Consider the following 20,024-nt stretch of genomic DNA (forward strand, 5'->3'; position numbering starts at 1 on the left):
CAATTTGACCTCGATTTTGTTCACTTTGATGTACCCAATCTAATCGATATTATGCCATATTGATCTTAGTTAAAATATAATACTAGTGTGTAGAGCTGGGTGATCCTTAGTATATGATAAGCTAGTTGTACTGCTACTGGCATTGAGCTGATTAATGGGTTTTACCTAATGGAGCTGAATGGGCGCACTGTGGGCAGTGTTATTTAATTTTAGAAATGTTTACATTGTTCATTTGTTGATGTTCATAAAGAAGGACATTGTCAAATCAACAAAATGTAGATTCCTGAAAGTCAGGTTTGTCCCCCCGAGTGAAAGAGATCAACTTGTCAGAACCATGGGTTTGATTGAAGTTTGTAGGTCCCACTCATTGTAGTAAATACTGTGTTTAAAGCTTCCTACTAGTTATTCTGTTAATGAAAATGATTATGTACACGATATAACAGTACAAATAGTTAATCCAGAAAGGCTTTATGCAAAATACTTTTGTCTGTCATCTTGAAAATATGGTCAACATAAGGGGTGGGTGCCACAGGTGAGTGAACATGAACTTTCACCTTTTGGGGCCCAGACTGATGGGACGGAAGCTGTGTCTGTCGCTAAAGCAGTTTGATGTGAAATGAGTTTGTGGAGTCTGAACCAAGTTCCTAGTAGATGTGAGCCCACAGGAGAAAACTGCCCAAAGTTTGTCAGGGACTGGCAGCTTTACTCAGTAAAGCCTGACATTAGAAACTGAAAACAAATCCATTGGTGAGAGGGAATTTCTTTTCTGATGGGGTTACAGTTGGATTTGTTTAGGTGTTGCATCTTGTGCTGTGTTTCACCTGAAAGTGGAAGAGTAACCCACGTGACATTGCTGACGTCCTTCACCTCTGTGAATATTCAAAGTTTACTGAGTGGGGATATAAATCCGGAAATCATTTTAATGAATGCCACTGTTAGAACTGTCAGTGGGCATTGTCCCAAAAACAGTACGCTTTCATAATGTGTTATGAAGCTGGTGTTCAGACATCTATTTCAATGGCCTTTTGGTGCAAAACAATATGAGAACATAAATATGTTTTGGCATTGACAAAAACATAGAAACGTAGAAAAATAGAAGCAGGAGTAGGTCATTCGGCCCTTCGAGCCTGCTCTGCCATTCAATATGATCAGAGCTGATCCTCTCTCCCAACACCATACTCTCTCCCCATACCCCTTGACAGCATGGCTATTGGCGGCAATAGGGTCATACTGGCTTCATTTACTTTCTTTATAGAGCCATGAAGATAGGAACTCACCTAAATTTCTATCAGTAACAAAATACCTTTCCCTCCTATAGCCTGAGGTAATTCAGGGCAGAGCAGGAAACTGTCCTACGTTTTGTAATCTGTATCCCATTGTTTCCCTCCCCTCATATGTGTGTAGGGAAGGGGAATCACGGAAACAATTTAGCTGAAGCTTTGCGGAACCCGTTTATTTAATCCGTCACTTACAATTTCCAGATGATATTATGGGGTCTAGGATTTCTAACCAGAACGAGCATCATGTACAGTGTGGACTGGTGAACCTTCAAGGATGGCCTAACTGAGTAAGGGGGCTCCTGCTTGGCAAAATTATTTTAAAGTCACAAAGTATTTATGCGAGGAAGATGTTGCCATCTGTAATGATGATCCCGAATGCGCCACATTTCATTCCGCATGTTGTGCAAAGCCTGTGCATCTTTTCTATGGTGCCTTTTACGTGCCAATTCAGATTTTTACTAGCTATTAAAACAGGACTTAATAACCTATTTTCATTTAGAAATGATTGTGAAGTTGCTGTGACGCATGGTAATAATGACACATGGCTCAAACTGACAAAGGTAATTAATTAGGCTATTATGCATTCTACAATGATAATTGCTTTGCTGGAAAGGCACCAGCCTTGAAAAGCCCAAGTGTATGAGTGCAATCCATCACCGAGAGTGTTTTCAGCACAGCTGTGTTTTTTCACCTTGACTCATTGTACAGCATATTAGGAACACAAAAATTAATGATACATCAATAAATAATATCTATTACTTGGCATGTTGCAAGCTGTTGGAGGATTTAATGGTTATTAAAGCTGTTTAATAGTAATGGCATTTCTTCTCTGTTCCTCCTGAAATGGTTTGTTTGACACGAAATGTGCCTCTGACTCTGGAGCTGAAACATTTTCTGAAATGGGGGAACATGACTGAAGTGTTGTGCTTCAGTGGTGGTGGCAAGGGTGTTCATTTTCTCCAGCGGAGGGTGTAGCATAGCTTTCATTCCGAGCGCTGTAAAGGTAGAAAGCAATTTGTTGAGGTGGTCTGTGAATTACCCATGACCTCTCACTATTGTCTGGATGACAGGGGCTTGATGCTTCTCTGAGAGTTTGTGTTTGACTGGAGCGATTCCTTCAGCTGCCAGAATGTCAAGGTTAGAAGTCAGTAATTTAACTGATAATTGCATAATCACCAGTTGTACTAATTATAATTCATGATTACATAATTACTAATTACAGTTCTGCCAATCTAAATGGCTGGGATTTTCAGTAGATCCGCAGCTTTCTCATAATATGCCAGTGCTGATAGGTTTAGGGAAACGCCAGAAAGCAAGTCTAGCTGTGTTGTTCTGCTGATAGTTAAGCACTCACTAGGGAGATTTGTTTTCCTGTTTGAAGTGGAATAACCCTCTTGTAGCTGAATATTTTTTTCCCCTTAATTCTGTTTGAAGAGATGTTTCCTCTGGAATATAAATTACTTACCTTTTTACATCCATCACCGTCTTGATTTTGGCTCAGGTTTATTGAAAATTAAATGTCAAAACGGAAAAGCTTAAATACTTTGTATTTATGCAATACGGTCGTGTTGTGAGATAACTTTAGGAATTGCTTTTTGAGCTGAAAAAGGCAATTTTGGGAGGCGCCCAGTTGTAGTCCCAAGTCTTGCTAATAAGCACTGAGACTGAAATTCCCGTCTTTGTCAATGAAAAAATAAATGTACGTAAAGAATTAAATTTAACTTTTTTTTTTAACATGAATCTCCTTTTTTTGCTACAGTCATTACAATAGGAACCTCTGGCCCAATGTTCGTTAAATTGGCATATTAGCTTTGAGATGGACCTTGAAGCAGTATTTTTACGTATGGATGAAATAGCCTGGATTTTAATCCAGTAAAATGTATTATTTTTTAAAAAAAGCCTTGGATCATTATTTAAATTTGTCTGTATGCAGCAACTCCTACTTTAGGCCTTTTGTTTGAAGCGATGGAGGGCAGTGCCTGTTTAAATAACTTCAGAAGTTATGTATATCTCTCTTCTAAATACCTATGATTGGCAGAAGAATCCTCAACAATTGGTATGGGCCAATCCCCCTTGTGATTTGCCCCTCGCACTAAGAGCAAATGCACTTCTACCAGGAAGTATTTCCCTGCCTTTGCGTAGAGGATTCCTACTGTGCTATGTAGTACACTTTTTAACACCATCACATAAATGGAATAAAACTGTGTCTGATGTCTGACCATAATCTACATATCCTAGATTAGATTTCAAAAATTAACTCCTTGTTTTAGTTTTCAATGATTCAAAATTTTGTCATTTTCAAGTCAATGCCCTTTCCCTTAAATATGTCACACAAGCTTGTTTCTTGAATATAATTGGTAAATAATCTGTAATTTATCACAGAAAATTGAATTTCACATTTAAAATTCAGATAATGAACAGAGTTTCTCAACTTGGAGGTTCATTAGGTTAAAGCCACATTGGTTTAATAGAGTATGGTAACCTGTTGACACACTCTCCAAGCTCACACATGAATAGTCATTTGAGTGAGTGTCCCGAGGGTGTCTGGGGGCTATGGAATATAACTGTAATTTGAGTCTCTACATTTGAGAGAAGGGGGAGTGGTAAATGGTTATAGGGAATGAGTCTGAATGTATCTAAGATAGGTACTGCTGAAAAGTTAGTTGTGTAGATATAACATTTTTAAAGCTAATTGGCTGTTAGAAAACCTCAAATACAGACTTAGTCATTGAGATCATGTATGAAGAAGGAACCCTACACATTCAGTTTCAAAGTAATTATTGGTCACAGAATTTACTTGTAGACCTTACTCCTTTTAAGAAAAAGAATGAAAGCTTGACTCTGCATTTTGTGTTTTTTTTTGTAATGCTAAATTGGGTTGCATCAGTCAGTAAGCACCATGGTGAGGAATTAAACCTCACAGTTCTCCATTACTTTGTTTAGGCTTCATGTGACTGAAATGCTGGTTTTGTTTTTTGTTTGTTTCCCTAACGTTGAACACTGGGGCAAAGGAAGGGAAGCTTGCCTCACTGATGTTGCAACTTTGATGAATATGAGCACTTCATAAATATAATAAACTCATTCTGTACATCACGGGCTTTTTAATTGAAGGTTCGACATCTGCAAGATAAGATTTTTACACAAACGTAAGGGGCATTGTTAGATATCTTAACACATTCGAGGAAGAACCGTGTCAATTTTGAAATTTATTCAATATATGCACAAAAAGTGCTGCATGTCTTGCGACAGAATCATGAACCATAGGAATCTTTGGAACTCCCTTTCCCAGAGAGTGGTGGAGGCAAGATCAATGAATATTTTTAAGGCAGAGGTAGATAAATTATTGACTAACAAGGGAATCAAAGGTTATTGGGGGTAGGTGGAATGTGGAGTTGAGGGTGCAATCTGATCATCGATGATCTTATTGAATGGCAGAGCAGGCTTGAGGGGCCAAATGACCTACTCCTGTTCCTAATTCATATATTTGTATGTTTGTATATTCATACATGAGCTGCTTTGGGTTATTTCATAGATACACACTTGGAGTGTAAGAGTGCCTGAATACATTGAATCTGCCATTGGATTAATGATACTTCTTACAGTAAACGGAAGGAGTCAGTCCCGCATGTTTGCACTCTGGGTGTCCAGAATTATACAGAAGTGATCAGTGTCCCTGAAGAGGGAATCCTAATGTAGATTGTAAAAAGGCGAAAGCACACGGGTCATTCTCTCAAAACGTGAATCAAATACTCGGTGAAATATAAAAGTAGCTTTTAAGTAAGTTTGTGCAGTGCTTCCATAAGGGATGATTAAGTGCAGTTTACAGTGCAATCAATTATCCTGTTCCAGGGCTGTGAAATGAGCATTAACACCATACATTAAGCATGTGTGGATAACCAATGGTATGCATTGTTTTGATTTCTATCTCGGTTATCAGTAACCTCTCAAGTAAGAGTTCAGCTAATGTTTATTTTATTTCTCGATGAAGTGTGCTGAAGGCAGTGCATTATAAGAATTTATTTCTTCCACTAGGGCCAAAACTGACCATGGGTACAACAACAAAGAGCTGGCAGCTTGCCAAGTGATGGATCATCATAGGGGTGCATAAGTCACCCATCGGATTCACTAACCATAAAAATTCACATGAAAGTGTGGCTTGTGCATCAGGTTCTGTGGTAGCTAATAAATGTTGAAGCCCATAATGTCAATTAGCAAGCAGTGGTTTCAGAATGGTAGCTGGAATCTGGGGCTGGCAGAGAGCTCCATCACACTAAGATCAAAGATGCTCTGTACTCCTGAGCTTCAGTTCACATAGAATTACAGTACATAGGGCATACAGCAAGGAAAAAGACCATTTGGCACAACCAGTCCATGCCAGAGTTTATGCTCCACTTGATCCCCCTCCCATCTTTTCTCATCTAAATCTATCATCATGATTCTTGCAACAGAATCATGAACCATAGGGACAGGTGAAATTTTGGAGCACAGTTATGTTCTATATTTATTTGCCAGTCTTTGCTTGCTGCTGGCATCCACGGTCAGTATTCCTCTCCTTGAAGTCTTATGGTCTGCCTGCAGAGAAAGATTTCCTTATAGCTTCCCCTTAAATGCATCCAAACTATTCGCTTCAGCCACTCCCTGTGGTGGGCCAGTTCCATATTCACACTGCTCTTTGGATAACTTGCCTCCATAGCTTCTGTATCTTGGTGTTGTGGATGGTAATATGTTGGCAAGTTTGAAGTTGTTGCAACAGCCCTGGTCTCCCCAACCCTCACTGTGAGATTGTATAAGCCCTCTCGTAAAGCAGTATAACCCTCAGAGCTCATAAACTGCCCTAGTCAGTAAATCCCTCTTCCCATGTAGTGTTACTCTACAGACAAGGATTGCTCTAGCTTGAAGTCTAGAGCGTGTTAGCTGATCTCAATGCACATGGTCTTGTGCTTTTGGACTAGTGAAGAAAAGGATCAGCCAAGGTTCTTCAATTTTGGTTATTGTCCAGTGTGTAGATGTCAGATGAGCTCTTTAATGGCCTCAATTATGTGGTCAGCAGTGAAGCAAAAGCATTTCACCACTGACCTCAAAGAAAGCTGGCCCAAAGAGTCTAGTTCCCTCAGTGACGTGAGTATCTCCTTTCCTGACTGCAGTTTAAACCTGGCACCAATCGGAAGATCTCTTTGTGTGCATCATCAGTGATGTCAGCAAGTAAATAGGAAACCAATCAGATTTAAGCATTCACACACAGCAAAACAGGAAGTTAAAGCACTTAAAATCCTTTGCATTTAATTTTAAATTTCGGGTAATGAAATAAATGTATGACTCTATTTAGAAAGAAGCTGAAATAAAGATAATGATTTTTTTTAAAAACTTGTTTTTTAAAAAATATGTGGAATTTTTAATCATTGCGGAGAAATTTGACGTTTCACAAATCTAGTATTAGCTTTTCAGGGTCAGTTGTTTTGCAGTAATTGTGAAGTTAGTATACTGATTAACAGCCCAATTATCCCTTATTTAACAAGGTTTAACTTTTTGCAGGGTTTTTTCAGTGAGACCATCAGCTTTAGTGGAGGTTCTCACCAACTCATGATTGCAATGGAGATAGCAGAATGTGGGGATCCCTATAGTGCACCCTATGGAGTAGCATAGACTCACTGACAACAACTTCGGAACTTCCATGTTATTCTGCGCATGTTCAGGGTCCCAAGGTTGCTGTCAGTTTCTATGCTAATGCCAGCAGTTTCAGTGTCAATGTCAGCAAAACCCTTGCCATTATATTTTCTCTCTCACTTTGCACCGTTCTGTAAGTGAGCAGGCAGGAGGTCAACCCGCAGCTTTCCACTAATGTTACTCTTTGATCGGCCATTATTTCCCCCACCCCCTCCCTTTCAAGGGAATGCTAGGTGTCCGCTTGCCTGGGAAATTACAGCATCACGCTCCATTGTACAATGTTTTGGTAGATTAATGAGATCTGCCGCCAAGTCATCTATTTCTCAAGCCATCTTTCATTTCACTGGACTTTCAGCTGTCTGAGGAGCTATGTCCAGGTGTGGTACTATTCCAAAAACCCAAATCTAATTGTGAAACAATAGCTACCAAGTTCCTGATGATACAACCCATTTAAATAATAGCTCGTTATATTGCTCCTTAGTTAAACCTTGGGCATCCGTTAGGAATATCTGTGTGTCCTAGGAAGCCAGAGGTGGGTGTATGTTTTTTTTTTGAGGGGTGGAAGCAAAGCTGCCAGACATTTTTTTTTTTTGACTTGGTAACAACTTGTCTTTACTGTTCCTTGGTCCAGTGTCTGTATAATATTCTGACAGAAGTCAAATTGCCGATAATTTAGCTGCGCCTGTGTGAGTAACTGAAGAGAGAATCGTTGGAAAATGCATTGGGAATTATTATTAACAATGGGAACTATTATTACTTTTACGATTTGTCCATCAGTGTGTCAGGAAGATGTTTAATGGACAGTTTTTAAAATTTGAAATGATAAGCAAGCATAGGCATCGTGTGAGAGGCTGGGAGCTGTAGTCATCCTCTCTCTGTTTGGAACAGTTCCTCAATGTGTGGAGTTCCGCTAAGTCCTTGCCAGTCCCCACAGATAATAATAGTGTGTTTCATTGATTTATGTGCTCTACACAGTTCATTATTTTGGCATACAAAAACAAAGCTTAAGTTCTTTAAAATCTTACCCTGGGATGGTCAATAAAATGGTAACTTTTGGGTAACATTAACCTTTATGGATAGTATGGGAGTTAACCCTTGACTGCCGCACTGACAGCTCCTACTGTTGAACTGTGGCCTGGCCCCTTAAAAAGTTTGCTTTTTAATTTAATTTTTAATTATTCTTAATATGATTGAGCCACAGTGGTAAGTGTGTACCTCAGTTCAGAATGCCTTTGATTGCATTAAGCAATCAGGTGGCCAATACACCAATAGATCACTTAAAGCTGCATCGATTGTCTTTCACTCACACCTCATCCCTTTAGCAGGCTAGAGTGCTGTGACTTGGTTCAATGTTGCCAGCGCTCTAACCCTCTCCACTTAACTTGATTTAAAGTGCTGGCTCCTTATAACAGAGTGACGTTTCGTTAAAATGTGGGGTTTGTGTGCTTTGGCTGAGGATTTAATTTCTTTCCCAGATATTGTGATGCTCAACTAAATTAACTTAAAAACACTGATAAATGTAAAAGGCGGGAGTAACTGCTAGTGCTGGAAATCAGAAATAGAAACCAAAAACACTGGACATAGACAGCGGTTTGCCAGTATCTGTGGAAAGAAAGGTTAGTGTTCTGGGCATAATCTTCTGTCAGAACAGCCGATGAAGGGTTTTACCTGATATGTTAATCCGTCTTTTCTCTTTCCGACGTCGACTGACCTGCTGTGTATTTGCAACATTTTCTAACTTGGTTTTGACGTTGAGATCAATGCCCAAAGAATCCAGTGTCAACTTTTTTAATCTGGGCATCAGTGAATTGGTTTGGAAGATGAGGTTTTTTTTTTGTCTTACTTTCAAGATGCTTCTTTGGCCATCGCACCTTGGAGAACCGTACCAGACAGGTAGAAATAAGTGGCCTGAATGGGAACTAGACCTTTCCTGTTAGAGTAGTAATCACGGGTACTGAACCACTATGAGAGTGCCCCAGGTGATTGATCAGAACCCCAAGTTACACAGCTCACCTGGACTCATTTACCACCCAGTTACTGCAGAGCACAGACTGCCAGCAAATGCTTGTAAGTAATCCTTTTGAGGTGTCCATTGACCCTATTTAAGAAAAATTGTTCCAATTTTTCTTGATACATTTTCTCTGTTCTGTTAACAGTTGAATCCAGAGTAACTTGCATTGATTTTTTTCTCTTTTGTCAAAGGCTCCCCCTGTGATCAATCTCGTTCAATCGGGATGTGAAAACATTTGAGCGGGTTAGGCTGAGAGTGTGGTGGGGGGGCGGGGGGTGGGGATATACACAGCATTGCAGAATGCTCATGATTCTTGGTGCCTTTATTAGTTTCTTTGCTCCATTAACTTCATGGGGTTCCTGCGGTCTGGGTTATTGTTACATAATCAGCTGGATTTCTGGCTCTAGCTGTTCATGTTCTGTACTGTTCGGGTTGTTATTGGATATCAGTCTGCTGTCCTTACTCCTGTTTGTTTAAAAGTGCAGGTCCTGGGTCTGCCCTTAATGGGCCTGTCACCGATGATCTAATGTAAATCATCCTAACGATTGAAGATATAAATCTTTAGTAATTGTTCTTTTTCCAGGTGGTAGCACTTAGTAAAAGAAGCAAGGAGGCTGAAGCTGCCTTTCTTAATGTTTACAAGCAATTAATAGAAGCGCCAGGTAAGAAGACATTTAGATATTGATCTATCTGTAATAATAGCTCTGCTTACATAGCTGAATGTCTGTGCAAAGCAATTTTTATGCATTATTCAGTGTTCAACTCAGAATGTTATTCTCCTAACATTGAAGCATATTGTGTGTTTCCTGCTCAGTGCGATTTGCTGTTGCGCTTTTTAATGCATTACATTTAGTATAATGTTTTGTTGCATATATAGGAGCAATGGTTTACAAAAACATAAGATGTGAAGTAACATAAAATATAGCCCAGAGAGTAAGTGGCCCTCAGTCGCCAGTATTACAAGGTAGTTTACACCTAATAGATCAGCAGCAACAAAATCCGTTTATCCCAAATTGGAGCAGTGTTTGAGGAGAGATTTAAAATGGTGGGAGAGTTCTCAGGCACAAGTAACCTGTGGCCATGTGCTGAAACAGAAATGACTTTGATTTACACTTTGCATTGTTTAGAATTTGCTCTGGAATGCCAGAATTTATTCTGCCAGAAAACTCATTTAATGCTTTTTTTAAAATCGAAGTTGCAAGGTGTTAATACCCTTCACTAAATCTCCTCTCACATCAAGGACATGCAGCTTGTTAGCAACTGCAGTCGGTACTAAAATAATCCTCCCACAAACAAGCTAAATGTGTACATCTCCAATAATGTGGGGGAGGAGCAGGGAATCGTCAACGAACAGGTTCGAGGTCCTCGCACTGTGTGACATCACAAGGACCGGATGTCCCTTCACAGCTTTGTAACTCCCTCTCGGACAGTAGTTACCCTCTTAGGCAATGGAGAGGCGCTTGCTTGACATGTCGTATTGCTTCTGTATTTTTAACACACTTTCATTCATTGTCATTTTGAAAGGTTTAAACTTTTTTTTAAGCTAAGGCTAAAATCAAAACAAATTTGAGCGAATGCAAGGAGGGTTCTTAATTTAGCAGATATATGATCACCCTGTCCGTACGTCTGTAATTAAAGTATTAAACCTTGAATCCTTTTACAATTGTTCATAAAGCTGGGAGTAAAGTGAAAGGACTACTGAAATGTGCAAATACCATAATTAATGTCAGAATTGTGGAGTGAACTGCTGGCTGTAAATTACTGCATGTGTTCGTGACTGCTGATTTCTACATTATAAATATGCAATGAATCATTCACCTTATACCTGTTTTTGTGCCTGTCATTTCCATTTGCAAGTCCTCCAGCATTAGGTGAGAGCAGAACTGAATGCTGTCCCTTTACAAGATTTTTTGAAAAGATATTTCAAATTGACTGGTGTCTGCTGAAGGGACTCGAGCTATGAATGACCTGTCAACGTGGAGGTTTTAAAACCCTATGGAAATTGCTGTAATTTGAATCTGGAGGAAGGGACATGCAAAACCAGTTGTGTTAACTCTTGCAAGCAGTAAGAATGAGACGAATGAATGTTGTGTATTACCTATTGTATGTGCAATGTTACACCAGGAATAATATACAAGTGTTAGGTATGGTTCATTTGGTCAGACAGTTGTGGGTTCAAATCCCATTCCAGAGACTCGAGCACAAAGATCTAAGCTGACGCTCCAGTGTAATACTTAGGGAGTACTGCACTGTCAGAGGTGCTGTCTTTTGATGAGATGTTAAACCGAGGCCCAACCCACCCTCTCAGGGTCCTAAGAGACCCCATGCTACTATTTGGAAGAAGAGTGGGGGAGTTATCCCCAATATCCTGGCCAATATTTATCCCTCAATCAATATCATAAAAGCAGATTATCCATTCACTGCTGTTTGTGGAAGCTGGATGTGTGAAGTTGATTGTGGCTTTCCCTATATCACGGAGACTACGTTTCAAAATACCTCATTGGCTGTAAAACACTTTGAGACACCCTGGGGTTGTGAAAGATGCTAGATAAATGCAAGTCTCTTTATATTTTCGACGAATCTGCAGCTGTGTAACCCCACCCCCCAACCCCACCCCCATCCCCTGTACTCCTTCCTTTTAAAACAATCACCTGTAAATATAGGGATTTCTGTTGGAGATGTAGAGGTATAAAATCACTCCCCAGGCATTATGCATGCAAAATATTTTCATTACAAAGGATCTCCCCAATTGATATTTTGATGCAGAGCACTCAGAATACAGTCATGTTATCATTGAGTTCTACATGCAGGTACTAAAACATGTTAGGGTCACAGAGTCACACAGGTCTACAGCACAGAAAAAGGCCCATCGGCCCATCGAGTCTGCACTGGTCAAACAAGTACCTAACTATTCTAATCCCATTTTCCAGCACTAGGCCAATAGCCTTGTATGCCATGACATCGCAAGTGCACATCCAAATACTTCTTAAATGTTATGAGGGTTTCTGCCTTTACCACCCTTTCAGGCAGTGAGTTCCAGATTCCCACCACCCTCTGGGTGAAAAAATTCTTCCTCACATCCCCTCTAAACCTCCTGCCCCTTACCTTAAATCTATGCCTCCTGGTTATTGATCCCTCCACCAAGGGGAAAAGTTCCTTCCTGTCTACCCTATCTATGCCCCTCATAATTTTATACACCTCAATCATGTCCCCCCTCAATCTCCTCTGCTCCAGGGAAAATAAACCCAGTCTATCCAATCTCTCCTCATAATTACAACTCTCCAACCCAGGCAACATCCTGGTAAATCTCCTCTGCTCTCTCTCTAGTGCAATCACACCCTTCCTATAATGCGGATTCCAGAACTGCACGCAATACTCTAGCTGTGGCCTAACCAGCGTTTTATACAGTTCCAGCATAATCTCCCTGCTCTTATATTCTATGCCTCGCCTAATAAAGGCAAGTATCCCATATGCCTTCTTAACTACCTTTATCTACCTATGCCGCTACCTTAAGGGACTGGTGGACATGCACATCAAGGTCCCTCTGATTCTCGGTACTTCCCAGGGTCCTACCATTCATCATGTATTCCCGTGCCTTGTTTGTCCTGAACAAGTGCACTGCATTTGATCCCAACCTGATTGATCATGGTCAGTCAAATCCTGAAGATACAGATTTGTACAGCACTCAAAGCTAAGGACCCAGAAGGCTGCAGACATTTTCAATATGCTTTCTGGTATTTCACACTTATCCGGATTAAATTCCATTTTCCACTGATCAGCCCATCTCACCAGCCCGTCTATATCCCCTTGTAATCTAAGGCTATCCTCCTCACTATTCACCGCCCCACCAATTTTCATGTCATCCGCAAACTTACTGATCAACCCTCCCACATTCAAGTCTAAATCGTTTATGTATACCACAAACAGCAAGGGACCCAACATCAATCCCTGTGGAACCCCACTGGACTCAGGCATCCAGACACAAAAACACCCCTTGACCATCACCCTCTGCTTCCTGCCACTCAGCCAACTCTGGGTCCAATTTGCCAAATTGCCTTGGATCCCATGGGCTCTTACCTTCATTATCAAACACCCATGCGGGACCTTATCAAAAGCCTTCCTGAAGTCCAAGTCGACTACGTCAAATGCATTTCCCTCATCTACGTACCTGGTCACCTCTTCGAAAAATTCAATCAAATCGGTCAGACATGACCTCCCCTTAACAAAGCCATGCTGATTGTCCTTGATTAATCCCTGCCTCTCCAAAGGTAGATTAATTCTGTCCTTCAGAATTGCTTCCAATTGTTTCCCCACCACTGAGGTTAGATTGACTGGCCTGTAGTTCCTGGTTTATCCCTTCCTCCCTTCTTGAATAACAGTGCCACATTGGCTGTCCTCCAGTCCTCTGGCACCTCACCTGTGGCCAGAGAGGTATTGAAAATTATTGCCAGCGCCCCTGCTATCTCCTCCCTTGCCTGACTCAACAGCCTGGGGTACATTTCATCCGGGCCTGGAGATTTATCTACTTTTAAGCCTGCCAGACCGCTTAGAACATCCTCCCTTTCTATGCTAATTTCTTTAATTATATCACAGTCCTTCTGCCTGATTTCCATACCCACGTCGCCCCTCTCACTGGTGAACACCGACACAAAGTATTCATTTAGAACCCTACCTATGTCTTCCAGCTCCACACACAAATTACCACTATGGTCCTTAATGGGCCCTACTCTTTCCCTAGTTATCCTCTTACTCTTAACGTACTTGTAAAATAACTTTGGATTTTCCTTTATTTTACCTGCCAGTGTTTTTTCATGCCCCCTTTTTGCTCTCCTAATTTCCTTTTTAAGTCACCCCTACACATTCTATACTCCTCTAGGCCTTCCGCTGTTTTGAGCCCTCGGTATCTGCCATGTGCCTCCCTTTTTCTCTTTATCCAATCCTGTGTATCCCTCGACATCCAGGGTTCCCTGGATATGTTGGTCCCACCCTTTGTCTTTACTGGAATATGTTGGCCCTGTACTCTCCCTATTTCCTTCTTGAATGAGTCCCACTGCTCTGATGCAGATTTACTTAAAAGTGGCTGCTCCCAGTCCATTCTGGCCAAATCATATTTGATCTTATTAAAATTGGCCTTTCCCCAATTTAGAACTCTGATTTCTGGCCCTTCCTTGTCTTATTCCATAACAACCTTGAATCTAAAGGAGTTATGATCACTATTTGTAAAATGCTCCTCCACTGATACCTGTACCACTTGCCTGGCTTCATTCCCTAAAATTAAGTTTAGGACCTTCGGTATCTGCCATAAGCCTCCCTTTTGTAGGACCTCTCTTGTAGGACCTTCTACATGCTGGCTTAAAAAGCTCTCCTGGATGCATTTTAAGAATTCCGCTCCCTCGAAACCTATCACACTTTGACTAACCTATTAATGTTGGGGAAGTTGAAATCCCCCACTATTACTACCCTATTATTTTTACACTTCTCTGAAATTTGCCTACATATCTGCTCTTCTATTTCTCTGACTGTTTGGGGGCCTACAGTACACTCCCAGCAATGTGGTTGCTCCTTTTTTTGTTTTTCAGTTCTACCCATATGGCTTCATTTGAGGAGCCTTCTAATATGTCATCTCTCCTTACTGCTGTAATTGATTCCTTGATCAATATTGCGATACCCCTTCCTCTTTTACCTCCTTTCCTGTCTCACCTGAAGACCCTATATCCTGCCCCTCTCTCAACCATGTCTCTGTGACAGAAATGACATTGTACTTCCATGTGTTACTTTGTGCCCTCAACTCATCTGCCTTATTCATCAGACTCCTTGCATTAAAATAAATACCATCCAACCTTGCTAAACTCCCTTGTGCATTAACTGGCCTATAAATTCTATGTCTTCCAGACTCACTTGCTCTCTCTTCTAATTTGGCTGTGCATCTCCTCCTATTGAACCTCCTCTCAGGATTCCATCCCTCTGCCAAGTTAGTTTAAACCCTCCCCAACAACACTAGCAAACCTCCCCACAAGGATGTTGGTCTCATTCCGGTTCAGGTGCAACCTGTCCACCTTGTACAGGTCCCACCGCCCCCAGAAACAGTCCCAATGTCCCAGAAATCTAAAGCCCTCCCTCCTGCACCATCTCTCCAGCCACGCATTCATCTGGACTAACCTCCTATTTCTATACTCACTAGCGCCTGGCACCAGAAGTAATCCAGAGATTACTACCTTTGAGGTCCTGTTTTTTAATCTACCTCCCTAAATTCTGCTTGCAGGACTTCATCCCTCTTTCTACCTATGTCATTGGTACCAATACGTAGCACGATCACTATCTGTTTGCCCTCCCCCTTTAGAATGCCCTGCAGCCATTCAGTGACATCCTTGACCCTGGCACCAGGGAGGCAACATATCATCCTGGAGTCATGTCTACGGCCGCAGAAATGCCTGTCTGTTCCCCTTACTATCAAGTCTCCTACCACTATTGCTCTTCCACTCTTTTTTCCTGCCCCCCCCCGTGCTGCTGAGCCACTCAATGCCATGAGCGTGGCTGCACACCCCAGAGGAACCGTCACGCTCACCATTTTCCAACACAGAGAAACGGTTCTCGAGCGAGATGCACCCTGGGGATTTCCTGACTACCTGCCTGACACCTTTCTTCTGACTGGTCACCCATTCCCTCTCTGTCTGCCCTTCCGTAAGCTGTGGGGTGACCACATCTAGAAACATGCTATCCATGAAACTCTCCGCCTCGCGGATGCCCCTCAGTGCCTCCAGCTGCCGCTCAAGCTCCGAAACTCGGAGCTCAAGTAGTTGCAGCTGGTGGCACTTCCTGTACACGTGGTCGGTCAGAGCGCAAGGAGCATCTAGGACTCCCCACATGTTGCAGGCGGTACATAACACAGGACTGAGCTGCCCTGCCATGCCTCTAGTTGAAAAAATAAACACTAACTTTAAGTTAAATACAGTAAAAAAAAAAGTTAAATTATTTAAGTACTTTAAACAAAAACTGGAACTCTTACCTTTCCTTAGCTTAATCTATTTTAAACTGGAGAAAAAATGCAAAAATCATTGCTAGAAATAAGTTCTAGAGGAATGAAAGCTGTATGGTGACCACTACCCACCAATCAGCTCTCACCTTTGTGCTGACGTCACTTTTGGAAGCTTCCCCGCACTTGCGCTGGTTCTGATCTCTCCGCCGCTCTCTCGCACTGTCTTGTGATGTCTCTCTTGCTGGAACAATATCACACATGAAACCCACAGAAGGAGATGCTGCAGAATGTACTTTGATATTTATTTGGTTGTTTTGATATTTATTTGGTCAGTCCTCTCTTGTTTAAAAGGGCTAAGCCTGATAAGTGACATTTCCACTTGGCATCTTGCAGCTAAAGGACAAGTTACCTGCCTTTAGTGTGCGAGATAGATTTTTCTTGTGATTTTTGCCAGTGTGGCTCTGTGGTTGTCCAGTGAGGGCCGCATTTGGAGTAACTTGGGCCACAGCGTCATGGTTAAATTAAAACTGTGAAAGCACGTAGTTTGCTCTCAGTACAAAAGTCCAGTTTGGTAATGTCTTAATCTTAGCAGTTTAAATTTAGAGAGGTAATAACTAACACTTGGAGATTAGTTCAACCAGTATGTAATAAACATTCTTACAGATTGCGACCTCATCTTTAATGTTTTATTGGACACAAACATTGCTGTTCTACCCCATCAGCAGTCTTAGATTCTTGCAGTTAAGCATGTGCTTTCACTGTCCACTATTTAACCCAAGGACATAAAACCAGAACCCACCTGCCCCTCCCCCCGTCTTGTACACGTACCTGTCCAGTATTTTTGAAATTGGGCTAAGAAAACTCTTACTAAGATGAGGCCAAATACAAACTGTTAAGCTGTTTTCATTTCACAGCAACTGAAGATACAAAGCACCAATTATGATCAACCTTACTGAATTCTATCAGTACAGCTTGTCTTCGCATAATAATACAATGTAAGAAACATGGTCTGTTTCCCCACATCAGTGGTTCATCTTGCTCGACTTCAAAAAAAAAACAACTTTTCACGAACCCCCCACTCTTTCCCCCCACCCCCCCACCCGCCCCCCCATCACATGCTCACCTCCTGTCTCTGGGTGAAAAATCTACCCTCTCAGCCTTGTGTTTTTAAAAAACAATTTGCGCTTTTGATCACTATTTCATCTCCCACTACGTGCAATGACAGGGAGAGCCTCAGGCCAACAGCCTCTGCTGAGCATTCAGGACTAAGGACCTCCCAACAAATGGTTGGGAGTTGCTTATTAATTATCAAGACAGGTCAACTCATTTCTTAATGACTTTGGTCTTTAGGGAAACCACTTCAATGCCCCCTCTCTTCACGTTTAAAGTACGTTTTTGGTCTTTGTCTTTTTTTTGTGTGTGAATATGCTTTGCTTTTAAAGTCCCAATATTTAGATGTGAATCCCTATGTAGAAAAATGGTCAAGATTCTCAAAACGCGACAAGATAGCATTTTCTTAATTTTGCTGATTAAATTTACGGCTGAACACATGGGTAATATTTAAAGCTTAGAATTTCATATCTGGTTTGACCAGTCTATAATAATCCCATAAAATGGAAATTTAACACATCTGCAGTAATTTACAGCTATGAATAGGTCTCTATATTGGATGCCACATTACTGAGGTGAAGGATCACTGAGCTCTGTGAAGGTACATTCTGCGCAGTGTTCACAGTGATCATGTTGATGTTACTTCCATGAAACAGCACTACCTTGTTTCCAGTGGCCCTCCTTCATTTTAGGTCAATTTCATCTAGTCAAAGTCCAGCAGTGGAGGATTTCTGATAATGAGGTAATATGCAAGACAGCTTCATTAGAAAATTATTGCAGTAAAATTGTATGTTGTAAAAGAAAATGTTTGGGATGCATTTAATTATAGAAATTCATCTGGCAAGCTTTTATTTATCTTCATATGATTAAGTCCTGGCTCCTTGAATATCTGGAAAAAAGATCTGAAATGGTTCATTGGTTTCTTTCCCTTCCCTATTTTCGTTCTCTCTCTCTCTCTCTTTCTCTTCTCAGTTATATGTTTTCTCACCTCATCCTGTCACTTGTTTTGCTGATTTCTATCTCCTTTCTATCTTTGATTTCCTCTCTCACCTTTTTCTACCCTCTCCACTCTGTCTTCCTTGCCATCTTTCTTGCTTGTCTTTTCTTTTTCTGTCCACTTTCTCTTATCTGTTTCATTTTCCCCCCTCTGAATACGTCACATCTTTCTCGTTGCTGTGTGAGCCGTGGCTCAGTTGGTAGCACTCGCGCCTGATTCACAGGGTTCTGGGTTCAAGCCCCTCTCCAGGGCTTAAGCACAAAAATCAAAGCTGACGTTCCAGCGCAGTAGTGAGGGACTGCTGCAGCGCTGCAGGTTCCATCTTTCAGATGAGACTTCAAACCGAGGCCCCACTTGCTAGCTCAGGTGGATGTAAAAGATCCCAGGGCACTATTTGGAAGATAGTGGGGAAGTTACCCCAGGTGGTTCTGGCTGATATTTATTCCTAAATGAGCATCAGACAAAAACCAGGTAATCTGGCCATTATCACATTGCTGTTTTGGGAGCTTGCTGTGCGCACATTGGCTGCCGCGTTTCCTACTTTGGAACAATGCCCTCACTTCAGAAGTGATTAATTCGCTGTAATGTGCTTTGAGATGTCCAATGATTGCTAAAAGCACTGTATCAATGCAAGCCTTTCATTTGTTTTTGTACATCCTTTTTTATACTTGCTCTTGTTTGTTGCTGTTTTCTTTCTTTCTATAACTGGCGGTGGGGGAGGTGGCTTAATCTCAGGAGAAGGGGTTAGCTATTTCAGGCTGAGGTGAGGGACCTCCTCGTTCAGACTGTTGTGAATCTTTGGAATTCTGTACCACAGAGGAGTGTACTCAGTTGCTTAGTATATTTAAGAGTAAGTTGAATAGATTTTTCGACTCTCAGGGAGTTGAGGATAAATGGGCATCGAGTGGCAAAGTGGAGTTGAGTTTGAGGATCACCCATGATCTTATTAAATGGCGGAACAGGCTTGAGGGACCATATGACTCACTCCTGCTCCTATTTACCAAGCGCTTATGTTCTTTCTGTTATTTGTTTCTCACTTTTGCTTCCCTCTTTTCTTGCTCTCCACTCTCGCCCTCTTATTCTCTGTTTTAGCAATACCCCTGTAGTATTAAGGTTAGTGCTTTGAACTTTCCTCCCATGTGGAAATCAGTGGCCCTATGTGGTTTCCTTCTCACCACATCCTAACTGTATTAAAGCTGAGACATCTGATACAGTCTCCTGCTTTGGCTTGTCCTTTCCCAGCACCTCAAGACTGTGCAAACCCCCAACCTTCTCTCTTCAGTTTTCAGACTCTTGGGTTTAAAGCCCCTTCTACCTAACCATCTCTGCACCAACTACATATGGAGGCCCACGTACTCACAACTTAGAATGAACTGCATAATAAAGAGTTGGGCATGGGGACTGTGAGGAACAAATCACAAATCCAGGATTTGAAGCAGAGAAAGAGGCAAAATTGGGCATAGGAAGAGGAAAAAAAAGCTTTTCTATTCCTCAACAGAATTAGTTGTGCCTCTGTTTACCATGTTGGTGTTTCCTTTTGTGAAAGATATTGACCTTTTCTTGAATTTTGTCAACCAAAATCAAAAAGTAAAATTGAAGAAGCGTCTTGGGAAATTACAGCGGAGAATTTTCAAGTTAACTCTTTTTATTGTGGGAAATCAAGTAAAGCCAGAAGGGCTCCAAGTTCTCATGAATTCCAGCAGTATAATTAATTTGTACCTTGAAATTGCATTTGCACAGTCTAGGTGACTTGACCTTCATTATCAGATGGAGTTGCTGTGTTATTAAGTGACCCACGTTGCACTTTTGCAATATAATTTTTTGAAAAGTAATTAGAGTATCAAATCTTTGTCGTTTTCAGCAGGTTTTCTGTCCAAAACCTGGTTGTTTCAACTCCATTCAGCCATTGGTTGGTTTTGTGCTCAATTGCAGAATTTTACATGCTGAGAGATTGCTTCCGCTGGTCGGGGCATCTAAAACACGGGG

The 20,024-nt window shown here is 41.3% G+C and overlaps 1 protein-coding gene across 1 annotated transcript in view; it reads left to right on the plus strand.

Annotated features, from left to right (window-relative positions):
• Window positions 1-20,024, plus strand: part of cux2b (cut-like homeobox 2b) — a 327,181-nt gene that overhangs the window by 176,083 nt on the left and 131,074 nt on the right. Inside the window, exon 4 of the mRNA XM_078554213.1 lies at window positions 9,539-9,617. Coding sequence (XP_078410339.1) covers window positions 9,539-9,617 — 79 coding nt within the window. The remainder of the gene's footprint in view (window positions 1-9,538; window positions 9,618-20,024) is intronic.

The sequence above is a fragment of the Cetorhinus maximus genome, chromosome 12, assembly GCF_964194155.1.
Source record: "Cetorhinus maximus chromosome 12, sCetMax3.hap1.1, whole genome shotgun sequence".
Classification (NCBI taxonomy): Eukaryota; Metazoa; Chordata; class Chondrichthyes; order Lamniformes; family Cetorhinidae; genus Cetorhinus; species Cetorhinus maximus.